The sequence below is a fragment of the Vigna unguiculata genome, chromosome 4, assembly GCF_004118075.2.
Source record: "Vigna unguiculata cultivar IT97K-499-35 chromosome 4, ASM411807v1, whole genome shotgun sequence".
Taxonomy (NCBI): domain Eukaryota; kingdom Viridiplantae; phylum Streptophyta; class Magnoliopsida; order Fabales; family Fabaceae; genus Vigna; species Vigna unguiculata.
The window spans coordinates 35,898,628-35,916,426 of record NC_040282.1 but is presented as its reverse complement, the minus strand read 5'-3'; the positions used below and the strand labels follow the sequence as shown (position 1 = coordinate 35,916,426).

The 17,799-nt window shown below is 27.8% G+C and overlaps 2 protein-coding genes and 1 long non-coding RNA gene across 4 annotated transcripts; 1 reads left to right on the top strand and 2 right to left on the bottom strand.

Annotated features, from left to right (window-relative positions):
* The first annotated feature begins 1,833 nt into the window (after positions 1–1,833).
* Positions 1,834–4,788, top strand: LOC114182744. 2 transcript variants are annotated; one of them, XR_003604184.1, is made up of 9 exons: positions 1,834–2,159; positions 2,305–2,356; positions 2,466–2,526; positions 2,646–2,701; positions 2,939–2,990; positions 3,102–3,162; positions 3,282–3,337; positions 3,907–3,959; positions 4,586–4,788. It is a non-coding gene; the product is annotated as an uncharacterized LOC114182744 (long non-coding RNA). The 2 variants fall into 2 exon arrangements; XR_003604183.1 differs by having other exon boundaries at positions 2,939–3,162.
* Positions 4,789–12,721: 7,933 nt separating this feature from the next.
* On the bottom strand, positions 12,722–14,426 carry LOC114180841 (receptor-like protein EIX2). Its single transcript, XM_028067132.1, has 2 exons — positions 14,252–14,426; positions 12,722–13,842 (listed from the first exon to the last, which is right to left on the bottom strand). The coding sequence occupies exons 1-2, from the start codon at positions 14,424–14,426 to the stop codon at positions 12,722–12,724; spliced, it is 1,296 nt and encodes a 431-aa protein (XP_027922933.1).
* A 1-nt stretch (position 14,427) lies between these two features.
* On the bottom strand, positions 14,428–17,049 carry LOC114180840 (receptor-like protein EIX1). Its single transcript, XM_028067131.1, has 3 exons — positions 17,041–17,049; positions 15,368–16,837; positions 14,428–14,937 (listed from the first exon to the last, which is right to left on the bottom strand). The coding sequence occupies exons 1-3, from the start codon at positions 17,047–17,049 to the stop codon at positions 14,428–14,430; spliced, it is 1,989 nt and encodes a 662-aa protein (XP_027922932.1).
* Between the last annotated feature and the right edge of the window lie 750 nt (positions 17,050–17,799).

Genomic DNA, 17,799 nt, shown 5'->3' with positions numbered 1-17,799 from the left:
TGAGAATTTGAATGATTATTAGAGCATCAGGATAACTGCCAAGACAATCCTTACCACAATCCAAACACTACCACAATCACTATTAATCCTCCTTGGGGTAGCATCAACCAATATCAACTTAGTCTCATATAAACAATCTCATATCGTATACTCATCATTCATAATAATTACAAAGCTTATGATAACTAAAATACCACCCAATTTAACTCAAAAATACAAGTTTCAGGCTCTAACTCACTCGCCCAACTAGTAGCACTTGTCCAGCAACTCGCCCATGCTCGTCTAGCCACTTGCCCATGCTCGCCCAGCTAGTACCTCTCGTCCAGCCACTAGTCTAGGTCTGGAAGTTCCTGACTTGGAAATTCGCCCAACGAGTAACACTTACCCAGCGAATCTGCCTAATTCTGCAGATCAGTGTTCTGCATAATTCTACAGATTAGCTCACTCGCCCAACGAGTACCACTCGCCTAGCGAGTGTGCAACTTTGTAGAATTATACAGAAACTGATCTAACCTGTTTTGTGCATCTTCAGCCAACCCGTACCACTCCAAAACCAGTGCAAAGATCATTCAATTATCAAACATCAATTCTATCTAATTATCCATACCAATTGAATGTAAAATACATCTAAACCACCAATTATTCTCAATTAACAAGAAAAATACACATCTTCATAGTTTTCAACATCACAAGCAATTCCATATATCAGATATATCAATCAATCACAAATTAAACATACAACATGCATTCTTAACATGTTTATGAATTAAGACAAAGAAAGCTTCCCTTAGACATGTTAGTGAAATGGTAATCACTAAGCACACCTTTTAAAGAATTTGAATGCACGTAGAGTTCCTCCAATAAATGTTATTATTATTATCATGTTGATTTATCATAAAAATGGTTAGTTTTTGGGGTTAAATATGTTTTTGGTCCCTTAATTTTCAATGAAAATTGCAATTAATCTCTCTTCAAAACGTTGACCCAATTTAGTCTTTCAACTTTAGAAATGTGTGACTTTAGTTCTTTTAAGCAAATTTTATTAAATTTATTTGACGTTTAACGCGTTTTTCAGCTAATATCAAAGCATAAATATTATCAAATGGCTTAAATAACTCAAATATTATCAAAAAACACGTTAGAATAAAGTTATGTAGTGTAATGTTTGAACTAAAAGCATCACTTGAGTTTTATATATGATTTTTAGTGTAATGTTTGAATAAAAAATTACAAACAACAAAACATCTTAAATAATGAATTACTCAAATCATTAAAAGAAATAAGAAAATCTAATACTATTTTATTTATCATGTACACTAAATAAAAAGAACATAAAAAGGATTGGAGCAAATCCCATCCAGAAGCATCATCACGTCAAATGTGGAAATTGTATAGCGGGATGATCCCGTATACCACTTTTTTCAAACAATAAATGTGGTATACACTTTTTTCAAACAAAAAATAAATGACTTTGAAAATTGTCATCTAATTCCATTAAGCGGAAAAGAATAGAAGTTGCGCGTAATCTACTTAAAACCTAAGAAAAGAAACTACTAGGGATATTACCCTAAAACCCCTATCTGAAAAGCTGACACGTGTCCAATTGAATGGTTTTTTCGTCAATTTGGTGTCCTTTATGAATGGTTAGAGCAGCTGAAGACGGAATGACAATTTTATCCCTGTTTTCTGCTCCGTAGTTTAATTGGGTTTGGTTATTTCGTAATTTTGCATAGTTTTAAATGCATCTGAATTCGCTCAGTCGTGATGATGGACATGTCTGCATTTATGAGCTTTGATAACATAATTCAAATTCAAATATCAGATTCCAAAATTCCCATTTACACTACCTCTGATTTTTCCCCCTAAAACGAAAACCCTAAATACATTCAGACCACCCAAACACCACTTGCGATCTGCACCATTTGCAGCACTCATTCTCGATTTGTGAATTCTTCTCCTTCCTTTACCAGGTTTATGGTTACTTTCGGACCTTCCAAACCTTTCACCTTTATTTTTGGTTCGTGGCTCCCTTCCACACCTTTCTTTCTTCCAACTCTTCCTCTGCAATCCCTTCCAAACCTTTCAGATCTCATTTTTCTTATTATCTTCTTTGTCCGCAAGTCGAAAGGCTTGCTCATATTTTTTTTTTCAGTTAAAAGGTATGATATATAGGTTTGGTTTCCAACTTTTACTTTTTCCTTTTTTTGATTGATATATTGGTCTAATAACATTGTTATTTATTAGTTGTTTAATCTTTTGTTTCTTAAACTTAATATATGCTTTAATATGTTCTTTGATGTTTAGGGTTTTTTCATTTGACGAACACAAAGCAACAAAATAGTTCTTGGATGAAAAGGTAAGATTTTTGTTTATATTTTGTTTATTAAATTTATTTTATATATCAATTTGTTGTTTTTCAATTTTTTTGAGAATACTAATTTTCTGAGGATTGATTACTTGAAAAGGCTGAAAAGTGGGAAGTTGGATTTGGGTGTTAGGAGGGACATACTTGATTGGATTTGGAAGGTAATAGCTTTGTTGATCTCTGATTTTTTATGTTTCAAAGTTCCCATTTTCATTCTATGCAAACTAGAAATAAATGATTTTTAATTGTTTGTTGATTTGTGTGGATTCATATATTTCAGGAGCATACTATTTGTTATTGGATGTTAGGAGGGACATACTTGATTGGATTTGGAAGGTAATAGCTTTGTTGATCTCTGAATTTTATGTTTCAAGTTTCCATTTTCATTCCATGCAAACTAGAAATAAATGATTTTTAATTAATTTTTTTAATTGTTTGTTGATCTGTGTGGATTCATATATTTCAGGAGCATACTATTTGTTTTGTTATTGGATGATCGATTTTGTTTATTAGTTGTTTAATCTTTTGTTTCTTAAACTTAATATATGCTTTAATATGTTCTTCGATGTTTAGAGTTTTTTCATTTGACGAACACAAAGCAACAAAATAGTTCTTGGATGAAAAGGTAACATTTTTGTTTATATTTTGTTTATTAAATTTATTTTATATATCAATTTGTTGTTTTTCAATTTTTTTGAGATTACTTGCATTTTCTGAGGATTGATTACTTGCAAAGGCTGAAAAGTGGGAAGTTGGATTTGGGTGTTAGGCGGGACATACTTGATTGGATTTGGAAGGTAATAGCTATGTTGATCTCTGATTTTTTATGTTTCAAAGTTCCCATTTTCATTCCATGCGAACTAGAAATAAATGATTTTTAATTGTTTGTTGATTTGTGTGGATTCATATATTTCAGGAGCATACTATTTGTTATTGGATGTTAGGAGGGACATACTTGATTGGATTTGGAAGGTAATAGCTTTGTTGATCTCTGAATTTTATGTTTCAAGTTTCCATTTTCATTCCATGCAAACTAGAAATAAATGATTTTTAATTAAATTTTTTAATTGTTTGTTGATTTGTGTGGATTCATATATTTCAGGAGCATACTATTTGTTTTGTCATTGGATGATCGATTTTGTGTTTCTGCTTTTTTGTTCTATTGGTTATGTTGGAGTCCATGGTGGGTTTCTTAAGTTCTCCCAATATTTTTAATATTTCATAAACAATAATGGATCCAAAGGAAGAAAATGTGGGAATGATTGCATAAGGTTTTCCATTTTTCAATGTAATAGTTTATGTTCTATGTTATAGTTGGTTCTGTTATGGAATTTTGATTGTTCTGTGTCATAATATTGTGTTTGCGGGTTTGGTTGTACTTTGGGTAGCATGTAAGTTGTTGAGATGCTTGTGTGTATGTTGAACACCGAGTAAATGATAGTATATTTTTTTAATGCTTTAGTATAGTTGTATTGTTTATTAGTATGTTTTGGTTATTAACTTTTGTTTTTAACTCTTACAATTTTAATTCCATATTGCAGTCAACAAGCAGGTTATCTTACAACTTTAGTTCCATATTGCATTCATTAAGCAGGTAACATGTTCTTTTTCTTTTATTTTCTTGACATTGATATGATTTAGTTGTTCAACTGTATTAATAATTAATATAAATTGTGGATTTGATTAGATAATTATGATTTGATGGAATTTATTATTGAATGAATGTCATTACAATATATTATGGAGTTCTTTATGAAAATATGGTGGTATGGCATTATATAGTAACTTTTGGTAGTTGTTTTTGAAAAAAAAAATGTTAAGTCATTGGAAAGTTATATTAGTTTTGAATATTGTAAGCTTGAGCTCCATATTCCAGTGGATAAGTAGGTTATAAGTTCTTTTATTGTGTTATTGTATTGTGTATTGTGTTTGAATTTGTTTATATGCATGGTCTTTCATGGTTTTAAGTTCATTATGTATTGTGTTTGAATTTGTTTTTATGCATAGTCTTTTATGGTTTTAAGTTTGTATTATACTTATAAGAAAAAAAGTAATATGCATATACTTTGTTTTGTAGTACAATATTGTGATTGATTGTTTTTATAATTTCAGACTATAAAGAACTTAGACAACATTTGAGTCCTCATTGATCATTTGAAGATTGAGATTTAATCTGTATAGCAGAATGTGAAATTTGTAATTAAGTATAATGTTGTGAAGGTTGCAGTAGAGGAGATCAAGAAGTTTGAGGTTTTCACAAAGATTGTTGAAAATTTAAGAGGACAGAAAATCATAAAGCTTCCCCATACTTAAAGATATTATTCTTTCTACTCAAAGAGTAATTGTTGTTTTAGGACAATTCATTTGTTCTGTTTCTGTTTCTGGTGGAATTTTATGATGTTCAGTTATAATTTATTCATGAAAAGTTGTATTTATGTTGTAAATAAATATTGGTAAAGTGTATTACTTCGGTTTGTGTAGGAAGCTAAAACTTATTATGTTGAGACAAAATTACACCACTGAAATGTATTTGTTATTATTATTTTGTGAGATGAATACATTTGTGTTTAGCACATTGTGTGATCCAGGTTTTATTTTAAGTCCCAATATTTATGTTTTACTGCATAATTGGTAAAAGAAAAGAAATATATTAGGTTAACAATGTCAAATGTTTAGTACTTAATTTCTTATTTTCATACACTAAAGATGATAATAATATGTATTTCTTACGAGTTTTTTAGAAAAAAAAGATAACATACTGAATTAGGATGATTCAAAGTATATCTAAAATTTAAAAATTTTAATTGTTGAATCCAATGTTATAAAAATACAATTTTGAATGTATTAATTAAAAAAATGTATATTATTTACAACAACATTATATTGCATTATATTGTGTATGGTTAATAACATACAATAAGAATTTCGAAAGAGTTAACATTTTTGCATTGTTTTAAAATATTATAAATGTGTTAGTCTTTAGTTAAAATATCAATATATTTAGATTTTTTACAAGATATAAGTAAGTTAATACATTTTTTGTATGTATTTTTCTTCTATTCTAGAATAGAGGTTTTTCCAAGTGGATTATGTGATGTTGTCTGTATAATAATCTATTTTCATTAAGTGATCAATTAATTTCATTCATTGTTTTTAGTGTTCTAATTATGAATGGATTTTTTTTTATTCCATACAATTTGAAATCTGTTAAACTTATACATTTGTAATTAATAATTATATGATTAGTTTTTAAAGATTTATTCTCAATTAATTGATTTCATGAATTGTTTCAAATTTCTTTAATTATAAAAGAAGTTTTAATTGGCAATTGCTATCATAATTATTAGTATTTTTGTTATTATTATTTGAATCAATAAATAAAATATTTATTGTTATTAATATTATTATTATTATTATCTTATTATTATTGTTTTGTATATATTCTTAATAAATACATTTCATTTTAGAAAAGATTGTGCATATGCATTTTTAATATATATTACTTTTAGAAATGAAGAATGTTACTATTCATTATTATTATTATCATTATTATTATTTTGTACGGGATCCATAATACATGATATGTTTACATCTTATTTTTATAATCAATAATTATATAATTTTTTTCCAATTTTTTTAATATTTGATCAATTAATTTTATTAATTGCTTTTAGTTTTCTAATTATGAATGGATTGTTTTTAATTCCATATTTTTTGAAATCTTTTAAATATATACAGTTGCAATTAATAATTATATCATTAATTTCTTTTTTTTTTTTATAAATTAGTTGATTTCATTATCATGTGTAGACCTTTCATTTATATGGTGCAAATTTTAATTATACAAGAATATTGTTTTACTTTACTTAACTAATGTTACATTACTACTATTAATATTAATATGATTTGATTTAATGAATAATTAGTATTATTAGTAGTAATGTCACTATTCATTATTATCATTATTATTATTTTGTACGGGATCCATCATACATGACATGTTTACATCTTATTTTTATAATCAATAATTATATGATTTTTTTCTAATTTTTTTAATATTTGATCAATTAATTTTATTAATTGATTTTAGTTTTCTAATTGTGAATGGATTGTTTTTAATTCCATATTTTTTGAAATCTTTTAAATATATACGGTTGCAATTCATAATTATATCATTAATTTCTATTTTTTTTTATAAATTAGTTTATTTCATTACCATGTGTAGACATTTTACGGTGCAAATTTTAATTATACAAGAATATTGTTTTACTTCACTTAACTAATGTTACATTATTACTATTAATATTAATATGATTTGATTTAATGAATAATTAGTATTATTAGTAGTAATGTTACTATTCATTATTATCATTATTATTATTTTGTACGGGATCCATAATACATTATATGTTTACATCTTATTTTTATAATCAATAATTATATGATTTTTTTCTAATTTTTTTAATATTTGATCAATTAATTTTATTAATTGCTTTTAGTTTTCTAATTATGAATGGATTATTTTTAATTCCATATTTTTTGAAATCTTTTAAATATATACAGTTGCAATTAATAATTATATCATTAATTTCAAATTTTTTTTTATAAATTAGTTTATTTCATTACCATATGTAGACATTTCATTTGTACGGTGCAAATTTTAATTATACAATAATATTGTTTTACTTCACTTAACTAATGTTACATTACTACTATTAATATTAATATGATTTGATTTAAAGAATAATTAGTATTATTAGTAGTGATATTACTTTTCATTATTATTATTATTATTATTTTGTACGGGATCCATAATACATGATATGTTTACATCTTATTTTTATAATCAATAATTATATGATTTTTTTCTAATTTTTTTAATATTTGATCAATTAATTTTATTAATTGCTTTTAGTTTTCTATTTGTGAATGGATTGTTTTTAATTCCATATTTTTTGAAATCTTTTAAATATATACAGTTGCAATTAATAATTATATCATTAATTTAATTTTTTTTTATAAATTAGTTTATTCCATTAATTATTTTAAATTTATTTAATTATGAATGAAGTTTTTATTTATAGTTGATAATACTATCTTTTAATTTATATACTGGAATTAATAATAATAATAATAATTATTATTATTATTATTTTTAAATATTAATTAAAGTTATTTTTATTTACGAGTGTTTCTATTAACAAATTTTAAGATCAATCTCGACTTGATTATGTGTTTACTTTGTACGGGATTCATAATGTAAAATATATACAATTTTACTTTTAAGAACGAAAGTGAATACATATTTCATTTTAATACAACATATGTAATGAATAACTCAAAAGTTTAATTATAATCTTTAATCATAAAATAATATTGTTTTCTTCACGTAACTAATAATATATTACTATTATTAGTATTAGTGAATATTTATTATTGTTATTAGTATTGATATTATTCTACTACTATTACTATTATTATTAATATTAATATTACTTTGTATTATTATTATTATTATTATTATTATTATTATTATTATTATTATTATTATTATTATTATTATTATTATTATTATTATTATTATTATTATTATGTCTACACTATCATCATTATTATATTATTATTGTTATTATGTTTACATTTTAGTTTAGCAATGGATATATATATTACATGGGTTTCTATTCATAAATTTTAAGTTCAATTTCAATTGTTTTGTATTTATTATTGTTATTATTATTATTATTAATGTTAATATTTTATTACTAATTGGAAGTTGAATTTATATTTATTGAAAATTAGAAATATTTATTACACTTTATTATTTTTATTTAAAATGTTAGTATAAAATAATATTATTATTTTTAATTATTTTGTTGCAAAAGATACCTATGAATAATTATTTAAATTTTTTCATATTATTATTATTATTTTGTACGATATCCATAATCTATAATATATTTACACTATCATATTATTATTATTATTATTATTATTATTATTATTATTATTATTATTATTATTATTATTATTATTATTATTATTATTATTATTATTATTAAAAGTACTTGTATGAGATATTTAATTATTTTTATACGGTTATTATTATTACTCTTCTAATCTATTACATATATATATATATATATATATATATATATATATATGAGAAAATATTAATTAAAAAAGATAATTAATATTTTTTATTTTACAAATACAAAATTAAATAAATAAAAAAACACACCACCCGTGCGTACGCACGGGTATAACACTAGTTTTTTCTGAAAACAAGAATCAAAATAATATATTTAAAATTTATATATTTAATATTAGTATAATTAATTTAATAAAAATAATTTATAATCTAATATATCTATAACTATTAAATAAATTATATATATATATATAAAAGAATGTTTATTATTTTTATATTTTTAAATTTATGGTAATTGAATCATAATTAAATTTTTCATTTAACTTTTTTAATGTAAATAACTAAATTATCTATAAAATATTCATCTTCCATCTTATTAACGTTTATTTGATTCAAAAAGTTTTCAAAAACTTTCATTTCATTGTTATGCGATGAGTAACCATATTATCATGTTTTCATCTTCACCGGCAGTCTCTCTATCAATTTTAAAAAATAAATTTATTCTTTCATTTTTTCATCAATATACTTATTTAAAAAGAAAGTTGAAGACTAAAAAATAATTTATCATAATCTAATCAAAAGTTAAGAGACATAATTACTAAAAAAACTATGATAATAAGTTATAATTAAAAATCGATTATGAAAAATCACATAGTATATTGTTTCTTCTTCTATATTAATAAAAAATAAATATACAAAAAGATCATGAGATAAAAAATAGTGTTAAAAAAATATTAAAAAAATATTTTACTATCAACTGAGACAAGAGAAAGTTATCTTATTTATTTATTTAATAATGAAAGAAAAAATATGAAAAAAATGAGATAGAAATATTGAGTTTATGTTTAACTTTTTTTTAGTAACAAAAGAAAATAAATAAACATAAAAGAATAATACAATATATGAAAAACTCAAAAGACAGTGAGAGAAAATAAAAAATATCTTAATAAATTTATTTTTTTATATATTTGATTTTATGTTTTATTATTTATTATTATACTTTATAAAATAAATAAAAAATACTTAATTTAATTTCTATTAATTTTGAATTTACTATTATTTAATTTAAAAAATACAAACAATTTAAAAAAATTTAAAAATTTATATAATTTAAAAAAGTATATATAAAATAATGAAAAAATAAATAAAAAAATTGGGGGAGGGGGGCCGTAACCCCGTCTGCCCCTTCCAACCTGCACCACTTGGAACACTATTTTATGTGAATATTATTTTATTTGGATTGTATCATGTAAGTAAACAAAGAAGAAAAAAGAAAAGCTAGAAAAGACTTGCATCAATCCCATTCCAGACGTGGAAATGTTTGTGAAGTGCATTGGCCTCTTCTGTGACATTCCACTCTACGAAAGAAACAAAAAGATTTGCCAAAGACTTGTAAATTGTACAGTTGAATGGTCCCTTATACCAAATTTTCCGAACAAAACAACAAAAACTTTCAAAATTATGTCATCTCAGTATCGAATAGAACCACGTATACGATACATTTCGTATTCAAACTACAATAAAACAAAAATGGATTTGGCATCAATTTTTTCTTAATGTTTTTTTTTTGTCGAATTTATGTCGTACTTGTTATAGGCGCAGTGACGGAACTAAGAGACAAAATTTAAGAGTGTCAAATTAAATTTATTATATATAATTTTTTTTAGTTAGATTTTTTTTTTATTTATTCTTCTCATTTTTTCTGCTTTAAACAAACACGCATAATAGTAGAATTTAAAAAAATATGATTATTATTCGTTATTATATCATGTTATTATATCATGATATTAACCATGAATATCATTTTAGATCAACCCTTTGTACCTTATCAATTTGATTTGATGGGTATTGTCAAATTCATTATATATAACTCTAGGAACTTTAGAGATTTGATTTTCATTCTCTTGAATTCTTGGTTCTCATGAAAAGTTTAGTTAACATATATGCAGTTTTTTCATCTTTATCACAAACCTCCTTCTTTAAAAAAAAAATCAATTTTTTTACTCTTTATCATAATCTTTCTAATATAAATTTATCACATTTCACCTATTTAGAAAAAAATAAAATTTATATTCAGAAGTCACAATTTTCACATTGCAAGACATAACAAAACTTATACCACTTTAATTAAATAAGCAACAAGGTATAAATTTAAAACTTAAAAAAAAATTATCATAGGCAGCAGAAAACATAAAATCCATAAATTTCATAATTAAAGGTTATAATAATTTAGGAAAAAGTATAATTAGGGTTCATACCAATTTCATCAAAGAATCCCTAAAATCATAATTAAGTTTATATTAATTTGAGATAAACTTAATTTGGATAAACATCCTAAAAAGATTCATAAATTTGACGTACATAAATCATAATAAGATACTAAACTTGATGCGTGAGAGATCATACGAGAATTACTTCATCTCAATCTATATGTTCCCCAATCTCTGTTTTTCAATCTATCTCTTTATATTTATTTCTCCTCACACACTTTCATAATAATTTACACGGTGAAAAAATCCTATAGTCAAAAAAAAATTCTAATATTTTTTTGTAAATCAATGTCTCCATTAAATTTTTTATTTTGTCTTTTATTATAATTTCCATAATATAAATTTAATATAAATAATATATAAATATAATTTTAAAAAATATAAATATATATATATATATATATATATATATATAAATAATAATTTCCAAAAAAAATGGGAAGCCGTGGCTCTCCTTTGTCAATACATAATTCCGCCACTGTATAGGCGTTAATTTATTTATATTATTTTTTCGAAAACAGATTCTAAATAGTGTTGATTAAGTTGGTGTTAATTTGTCACTAAATTTAAAATTAAATTTTTAATTAAAAAAGTTTAGTATTGGCTTAACCAACTTTAATATGTTTCTATTTTAAAATTTATTAAATTTAACATTGATATTAAACAAAATATATTTTTAGTATTAATTTAATTTGCATAAGTTTAGTTTGACACCAGTGATTGTAATTTAAAAGTTTTTCTGTATAACACCTTCCTCTCCAGAAAAATAAAATACAATTGGAAAAAAAATGGTACTGGATGAAGGAAATGAATGAGGAGAAAAATATAAATGAAAGAGATATGTATGGACTAAAGAGATGAGTAAATGAAGCACATAAATGTCATAAGATTTATGATAATTCATCTATGATATATTCTATGGTCACTTATATCCTTTGTTAAACTTTTACCTATTTATTTGTATGGACCCATTTCTTTGGTGGCTGTGTATACAATATAATAGCTAAAATATTTCATTACAAGCACAACGCTTAATAAAGTTCGTAATTTAATGAAAATTAAAACTTCAAAGAATCAAAGCATGCACACTACTTTCCCAATTCACAGTGAAGATGTTTTTATGAGCAGTAAGGGAATTTGAAGAAACCATTGCCTTGTCCAATCATTAAATAATTGTTGGAGTCACCAAAGAGAATCCTTCTTCAAGGGCCTGAAAATTTAAAAATAAAATACAATGTTACTTCTCTTAAATGTGTATATTAAATACATAAAATTCTTACTGTTATTCACTAAAATTTATATAGTTAATATATTTAAAATTTTGAAGTCATAAGAATAATAATGCCAAGTTAATTTCAAAAAAGGAAAACTAATGATAGATAAAAAAACATCTCATAAGTTTTACCCGGAAAAACAAAACTTGCAAACTTTCCATCCAAATTTGCAAAAGGTTGTCCAGGATAGAGTTTTATTGAAAAAAAAAAAAAACAAGTAAATAAACACTTAATCAGCATCCAAAACGAGAAAGAAGTTACGATCTTCATTAATGAACATCTTATATTTACACATTTAAGTTTTATTGAGCAATAAATGTTAAGTCTTTGACATAATTGTTTCAAAAGCAACTATTTGTATTTCAAAAAATTATTTCAATATTTAATATAGATCATGATATTTTGACCCACTTTTAACCTACCACTTCAATCACCCTTCAATTATCTATTTTGATTTTTTTTAGGGGAATGATGTGATGATCTGAGGGTAATTGAAGTAGTAGGTTAAAAGTGGGTCAAAATATCATTATCCATTTAATATAATGATTTTTTGTTATCCATGAGATTTGTAAAAGAAATTAAAAAAAAAACATGATAAAGGAGAATTAAAAGGAGAAAAGTAAACACATTATGTAAGGAATATAATATATTGATCAATTAAATTTTACTCACCATAAATATTTTTTCTGAAAATGGCTACTTTGACAAGAATGTTATCGGTTAACTTATTCAAGAAGTTGAAATAAGAATGTCGCCAAGAACGCTTGAATAAGATTGAGCCAAATACCGTCCAGAAACTTAGAGCAAATCCAATTGCCATACTTGTGAAAAAATCATTATTAAAAAAAGAATATTCATCTTTATAAACTTTAACATTTGGTTCTTGTGTTAGCTTCCCATCAATACACAGTCTTTCAAGTGGCGGTCCACAAAGATCGAGATTATTTTCATAGCTAGATTTATTGAAACTCTGTAGTTGTGTACCAGTAGGAATTTTTCCACTTAAATGGTTATGTGACAAATCTAGCACACCAAGTCCATAAAGTTGAGCAAGACTTGGAGGAATTGAACCTACAAGCCAATTTCTTGACAAATCCAAAGAATTGAGTGATGCTAACTTTCCTATGTTTGAAGGAATTTTTCCAATCAAATTGTTTCTTGATAAGTTCAATGAGATCAATCCCGATAATTTTTCTATTTCTACAAGAATTTCTCCTGAGAAGTGATTGCTTGAAAGATCAATGAGTTTCAAAAGCGACAAACCTTTATTCATAAACATTTGTTCTGAACCTTTCCATGTCAACAATGCACTCAAATCATATGTCATGCTGGTATCAAAAACACCAATCTTGAAAAAATATGAATGATATCCATAATCTATTGAAGATGGCGTTTGAGTCATTGAAGTAAGGTCTTTTATGCATTTAGGAATTTTTCCAGATAAGTTGTTTATTGAGAGATCCAAGACTTGAATGCTTCTTAGGCAACAAACCTCTAAAGGTAAACTCCCAAAGAATTGATTCTTTCCCAAACTTAATATTTGCAATTCTTCTTTTGTCCCAATCCAATCAGGTATAGATCCTGATAATTTGTTCTCTGACATATCAAGCATTACTAGTTCTGTACAATTCCTCAAAGAGAAAGGGATTCCTTCTACTAAATTGTTGTTTCTCAAGAACAATGCTTGAAGATCAAGAAGTGATCCCATTGACATAGGAATCTTTCCTGAAAAGTTGTTGTGACTCAAATCCAAATAAACTAGTTTGTTCAATTGCCTCCAACAATCTGGGATATGCCCAAATAACTTATTGTATGAAAGGTCTAAATAGAACAAAGTTTGAATGGTGTCATCTCTACATAAAAAAGAAAGAGGATCTGAGAATTTATTTTTTGATAAATCAAGAATTTTTGAATTCCCTAGAAATTGAGGAATAGAACCTCACCAGTGCAGAAAGGGCCTTTGGCAGCGGTTGTTTTCAATATTCTGCACCGGTTCGAGAACCGAAGCATATTGGGGCGAGGCCAAAAGGTCATAGCTTTTTGCCTCGGTTAAGAACCGAAGCCATAGAGTCCCCTTCTGCCTTAATTTTACGTTCCACCCAAGGCCATATGGGCTTTTTTCGATACCCTTTTGGCCTCGGTTTTGGATGCACCCGAGGCCATATGGGTTTCTTTTTTAAAAAAAAAAAAAAACTCAGAGCCTCTTCCGCCTGTAACCCCAGCGGCGCAACCCCGGACATAACCAACCGTATCGAACTCAAATCGTACTTCTCCACCGCCGTGTTCGTCGTAAGCGCCACCACCAACGGCGACACCAGTATCGCCACCGTCACCCTGTGTTTCTGAATCGCCTCCAGCAGCGCCCTCATCTCAAACTTCTGGATCAGCAACGTCCTCTTCTTTCAGGTACATGTGCGGGTTCTCTCCCTCTATCTGTTGCGCCACGCTGGTTACCAAACTCTTGTGCGTCAGAATCACCCCCTTCGCCAGCCTCGTCGTCCCCGACGAAAACGGCAGCGCCACCGTGTCCTCCACTGATATCTCAACCTCCGAAACCTCACTCTCGTCGCCCTCCGGGAAAGCCCAGCAATTCTCCGGTGGGTCGTCGACGGTTGCCACCTTGAAGAAGTGGTGCTGCGCTTGCTGGTTGTTGAGCTTGTGGACGTGGGTGGAGAGCGTGACGACGAGCTTGGCGTTGGAGACGTCCAGTTGCTTGGCGAGTTCGGCGGCGGTGTAGGAGGGGTTGGTGGTGGTGGCGACGGCGCCGAGCATGGAGACCGCCATGAAGGTGAAGACGAACTCCGGGGAGTTGGGGAGGAGAGAGAGAGAGTTGCAGAGGCTGGCGCGGGGAGGAAGAAGAGGGTTCGCGATTTTCGAACCCTAAATAAACCCTATGGCTTCGGTTGTTAGAAGAACCGAAGCCATTGACCCCTTTTGGCACCGGTTCTCCTTGGACCGAGGCCTATACCCTGACTTCCAGCCACTTTTTGGCTTCGGGTCCTGATGGACCGAGGCCTAAACACCTCTTTGGCACCGGTTTTGAGCGAACCGCGGCCTATACCCCTCTTTGGCTTCGGGTATTTGGAGAACCGAGGCCTAAAACTTGGCTGTAATTGCAAAAATGCCACCGCGCCATTATATGCTTCGGTTCCTGGCCAACCGAAGCATATAAGGCGAGGTAAAATGGGAATTCTGCACTAGTGCCTTCAAATTGATTTGATTCAAGGGACATGGAATCAGAAAGATGAGTTAGTGGAAAATTTGAAATTATACCTCGTAGATTGTTGTATGAGATATTCATCATCATTACTTGTTGCAGTGGTAATTTAGCCCAAAACCATTTGGGAACAATATCTGATATTGCAGCTTTTGAAATATCAATATAAAAATATTTGTTTTGTGTTTGCAACCATTTCGGAAATGCTGGACCTAAGTTGCAAGATCTCAACTTTATGGTGAACAACCGAAAAGGTGGAACCCAATTTTGGGTAAATGTCAAGGCCAATGAATTATCAGATAAATCCAATACATGTAACTTAGACATGTTAGTGAAATGGTAATCACTAAGCACACCTTTTAAAGAATTTGAATGCACGTCGAGTTCCTCCAATTGATGTGGAAATTGAATATCCTTATGAATCTCTCCATTTAGCTTATTTTCAGAAAGATATAATACTTTTAAAGATGTAAATGTTGAGAAGTCTGGTAGTGTACCAATGATTTTATTCATATGTAGATATAATTCTTGCAATGAATATCTAGCACATCCTGACAAGTGAGAAATTATCGTTGGAAGCTCAACATTCAAGTTATTACCACTCATGTCAAATGAGTGCAAAGCACATGCATTCCCAAAAGATTTTGGAATTCCACCTTTAAAGAAATTTTCGCTAATTGACAAATCCTCCAAAGTAGATGGTAACTTCACACCTTCAGGTATCCTTCCACTTAACCGATTTGTCTGAAGAAACAATGTTTTCAAAGAGGAGAATACTGAAATGTCAGACAAAGTGCCAGTGATGTGATTAGATGAAAGATCCAATTTTTGCAATGAGTGTCTAACACAACCACGGGACAAATTACTAAGAATGGAAGGAAGGTCTTCTGTGAACTTGTTTGAAGACAAGTATAAAGAATGTAAGGTGCATATATTTGTAAAAGATTTCAAATCTTTGGCCTTGAAATTATTAGAGGAGAGGTCAAGATGCCTAAGCGAATTCTTGACCGTACCAAAATCACTTGATGTAAAACCCTCCAAGTGGTTAGCACTAAGGTCAAGCTCAAAAAGGTTGGAAGTGATGTTTGACACCCACTGGAATACCATTGGTGACGTGAAGGTGTTCTGAGAAAGATCAAGGACAGAGAGGGAAGTAGAGAAATTCAACTTAGAAGGCTTGGATAAGAGAATGAAATGATCGGAAAGGCTACAACCAACTAAACTCAGTTCGCTTAGTTCGGGTAGCTTCGCAATCATTTTTAACCAACTATAAGAACGATCAAGATTTGATATAGATACCAAGGAAAAATGGGTTAAAGAAAGGAGATTTGAGAGCCACTGACCTCCATCTTCAATTTTGATACCTCCTCCAAGATATCCTCCAAGATAGAGCTGTTCCAACTTGGTGAGATTCCCAAGTTGGGACGGTATATTTCCTTCAAAATAATAGCAACTGAGAGGAAGATGTTGCAATTGGGAGAGATTTCCAAGAAAAGATGGTATATTTGCTTCAAGAAAATTGTGCCAAAGATCAAGATGCTGCAACTTGTAGAGATTTCCAAACTGACCCGGGATTGAACCGTTCAGAGAATTCGAAGCAAGATTTAAGTATGATGGATAAAATGCAGTGAGTATGAGTATTTAAACTAGATTGGTATTGGTGACTTCAGCACCGTCCATAACCACACATAGTTGTAACATTCAATGCACCCACTGATCATAAATGCCTTGTAAGTTTTCAAACTAAATCGCTATTCATTTCATACAGGTAACATTAGCGCAAAGTCAAACACGTATAAGTCAACCTTGTTTTTATTATAATAAAAAGAATATTAATTAAAAACATTATAATCATTAAAAAGAAAAAAATGTTATTACACTACAGTGATATTTTAAATAACATTATAAGGACCTATTGGTTATTATAGGAAGTCATAATAAAATAAATAAAATAAAGCTCAACCCAACTTGATGGACGTTGGCTTATAAAAGGATATTAGGATTTTGTCTCTGGTCATAACGTTTTCTCGCAATAAGCTATCAAGGAAGAAAGTGTGAGAGGAGTAACGAATACAAATAGATAGATTGGATAAAAGGAGGTTAAAGAACGCAATATTATTGGATCTCTCATGGATCAAGGTTAGTATCATATTATGATTTATGAGCATGAAAGTGTGATTATAACATGTGAGAATCATGAATCTTAAGATAGTATAGCAGTTCTTTATAATGAAGTATTATTGCATGGAAACTACAAAATAATTTGCATGTGGTATCAGAGCCAAGTTATTAGATTTATGATTCTCCAATTAAGATGCTTTTTCCAAAATTGTGTTATCGTGAAATTATTATAAACCCTAATTATGAATTTAAGGATTTTATGACCGTATTAATCCTAATTATGAATTTAGAAATTTTATGCTATAATAAATCCTAATTATGATTTAGGGATTTTATGATATTATAAACTCTAATTATGATTTTAGGGATTTTTGAAAGTAAGATAAATCCTACTTATGGATTTA

Coding starts and splice junctions, on each gene's coding strand:
- LOC114180841 (XM_028067132.1), bottom strand. CDS start 14,426: ATGAGGGCGCTGCTGGAGGCGATTCAGAAACACAGGGTGACGGTGGCG. Junction 13,843..14,251: donor ACAGGCGGAAGAGGCTCTGA/GTTTTTTTTTTT, acceptor GGCATATCCCAG/ATTGTTGGAGGCAATTGAAC.
- LOC114180840 (XM_028067131.1), bottom strand. Junction 14,938..15,367: donor CTAAATTACCACTGCAACAA/GTAATGATGATG, acceptor GGGTTTATTTAG/GGTTCGAAAATCGCGAACCC.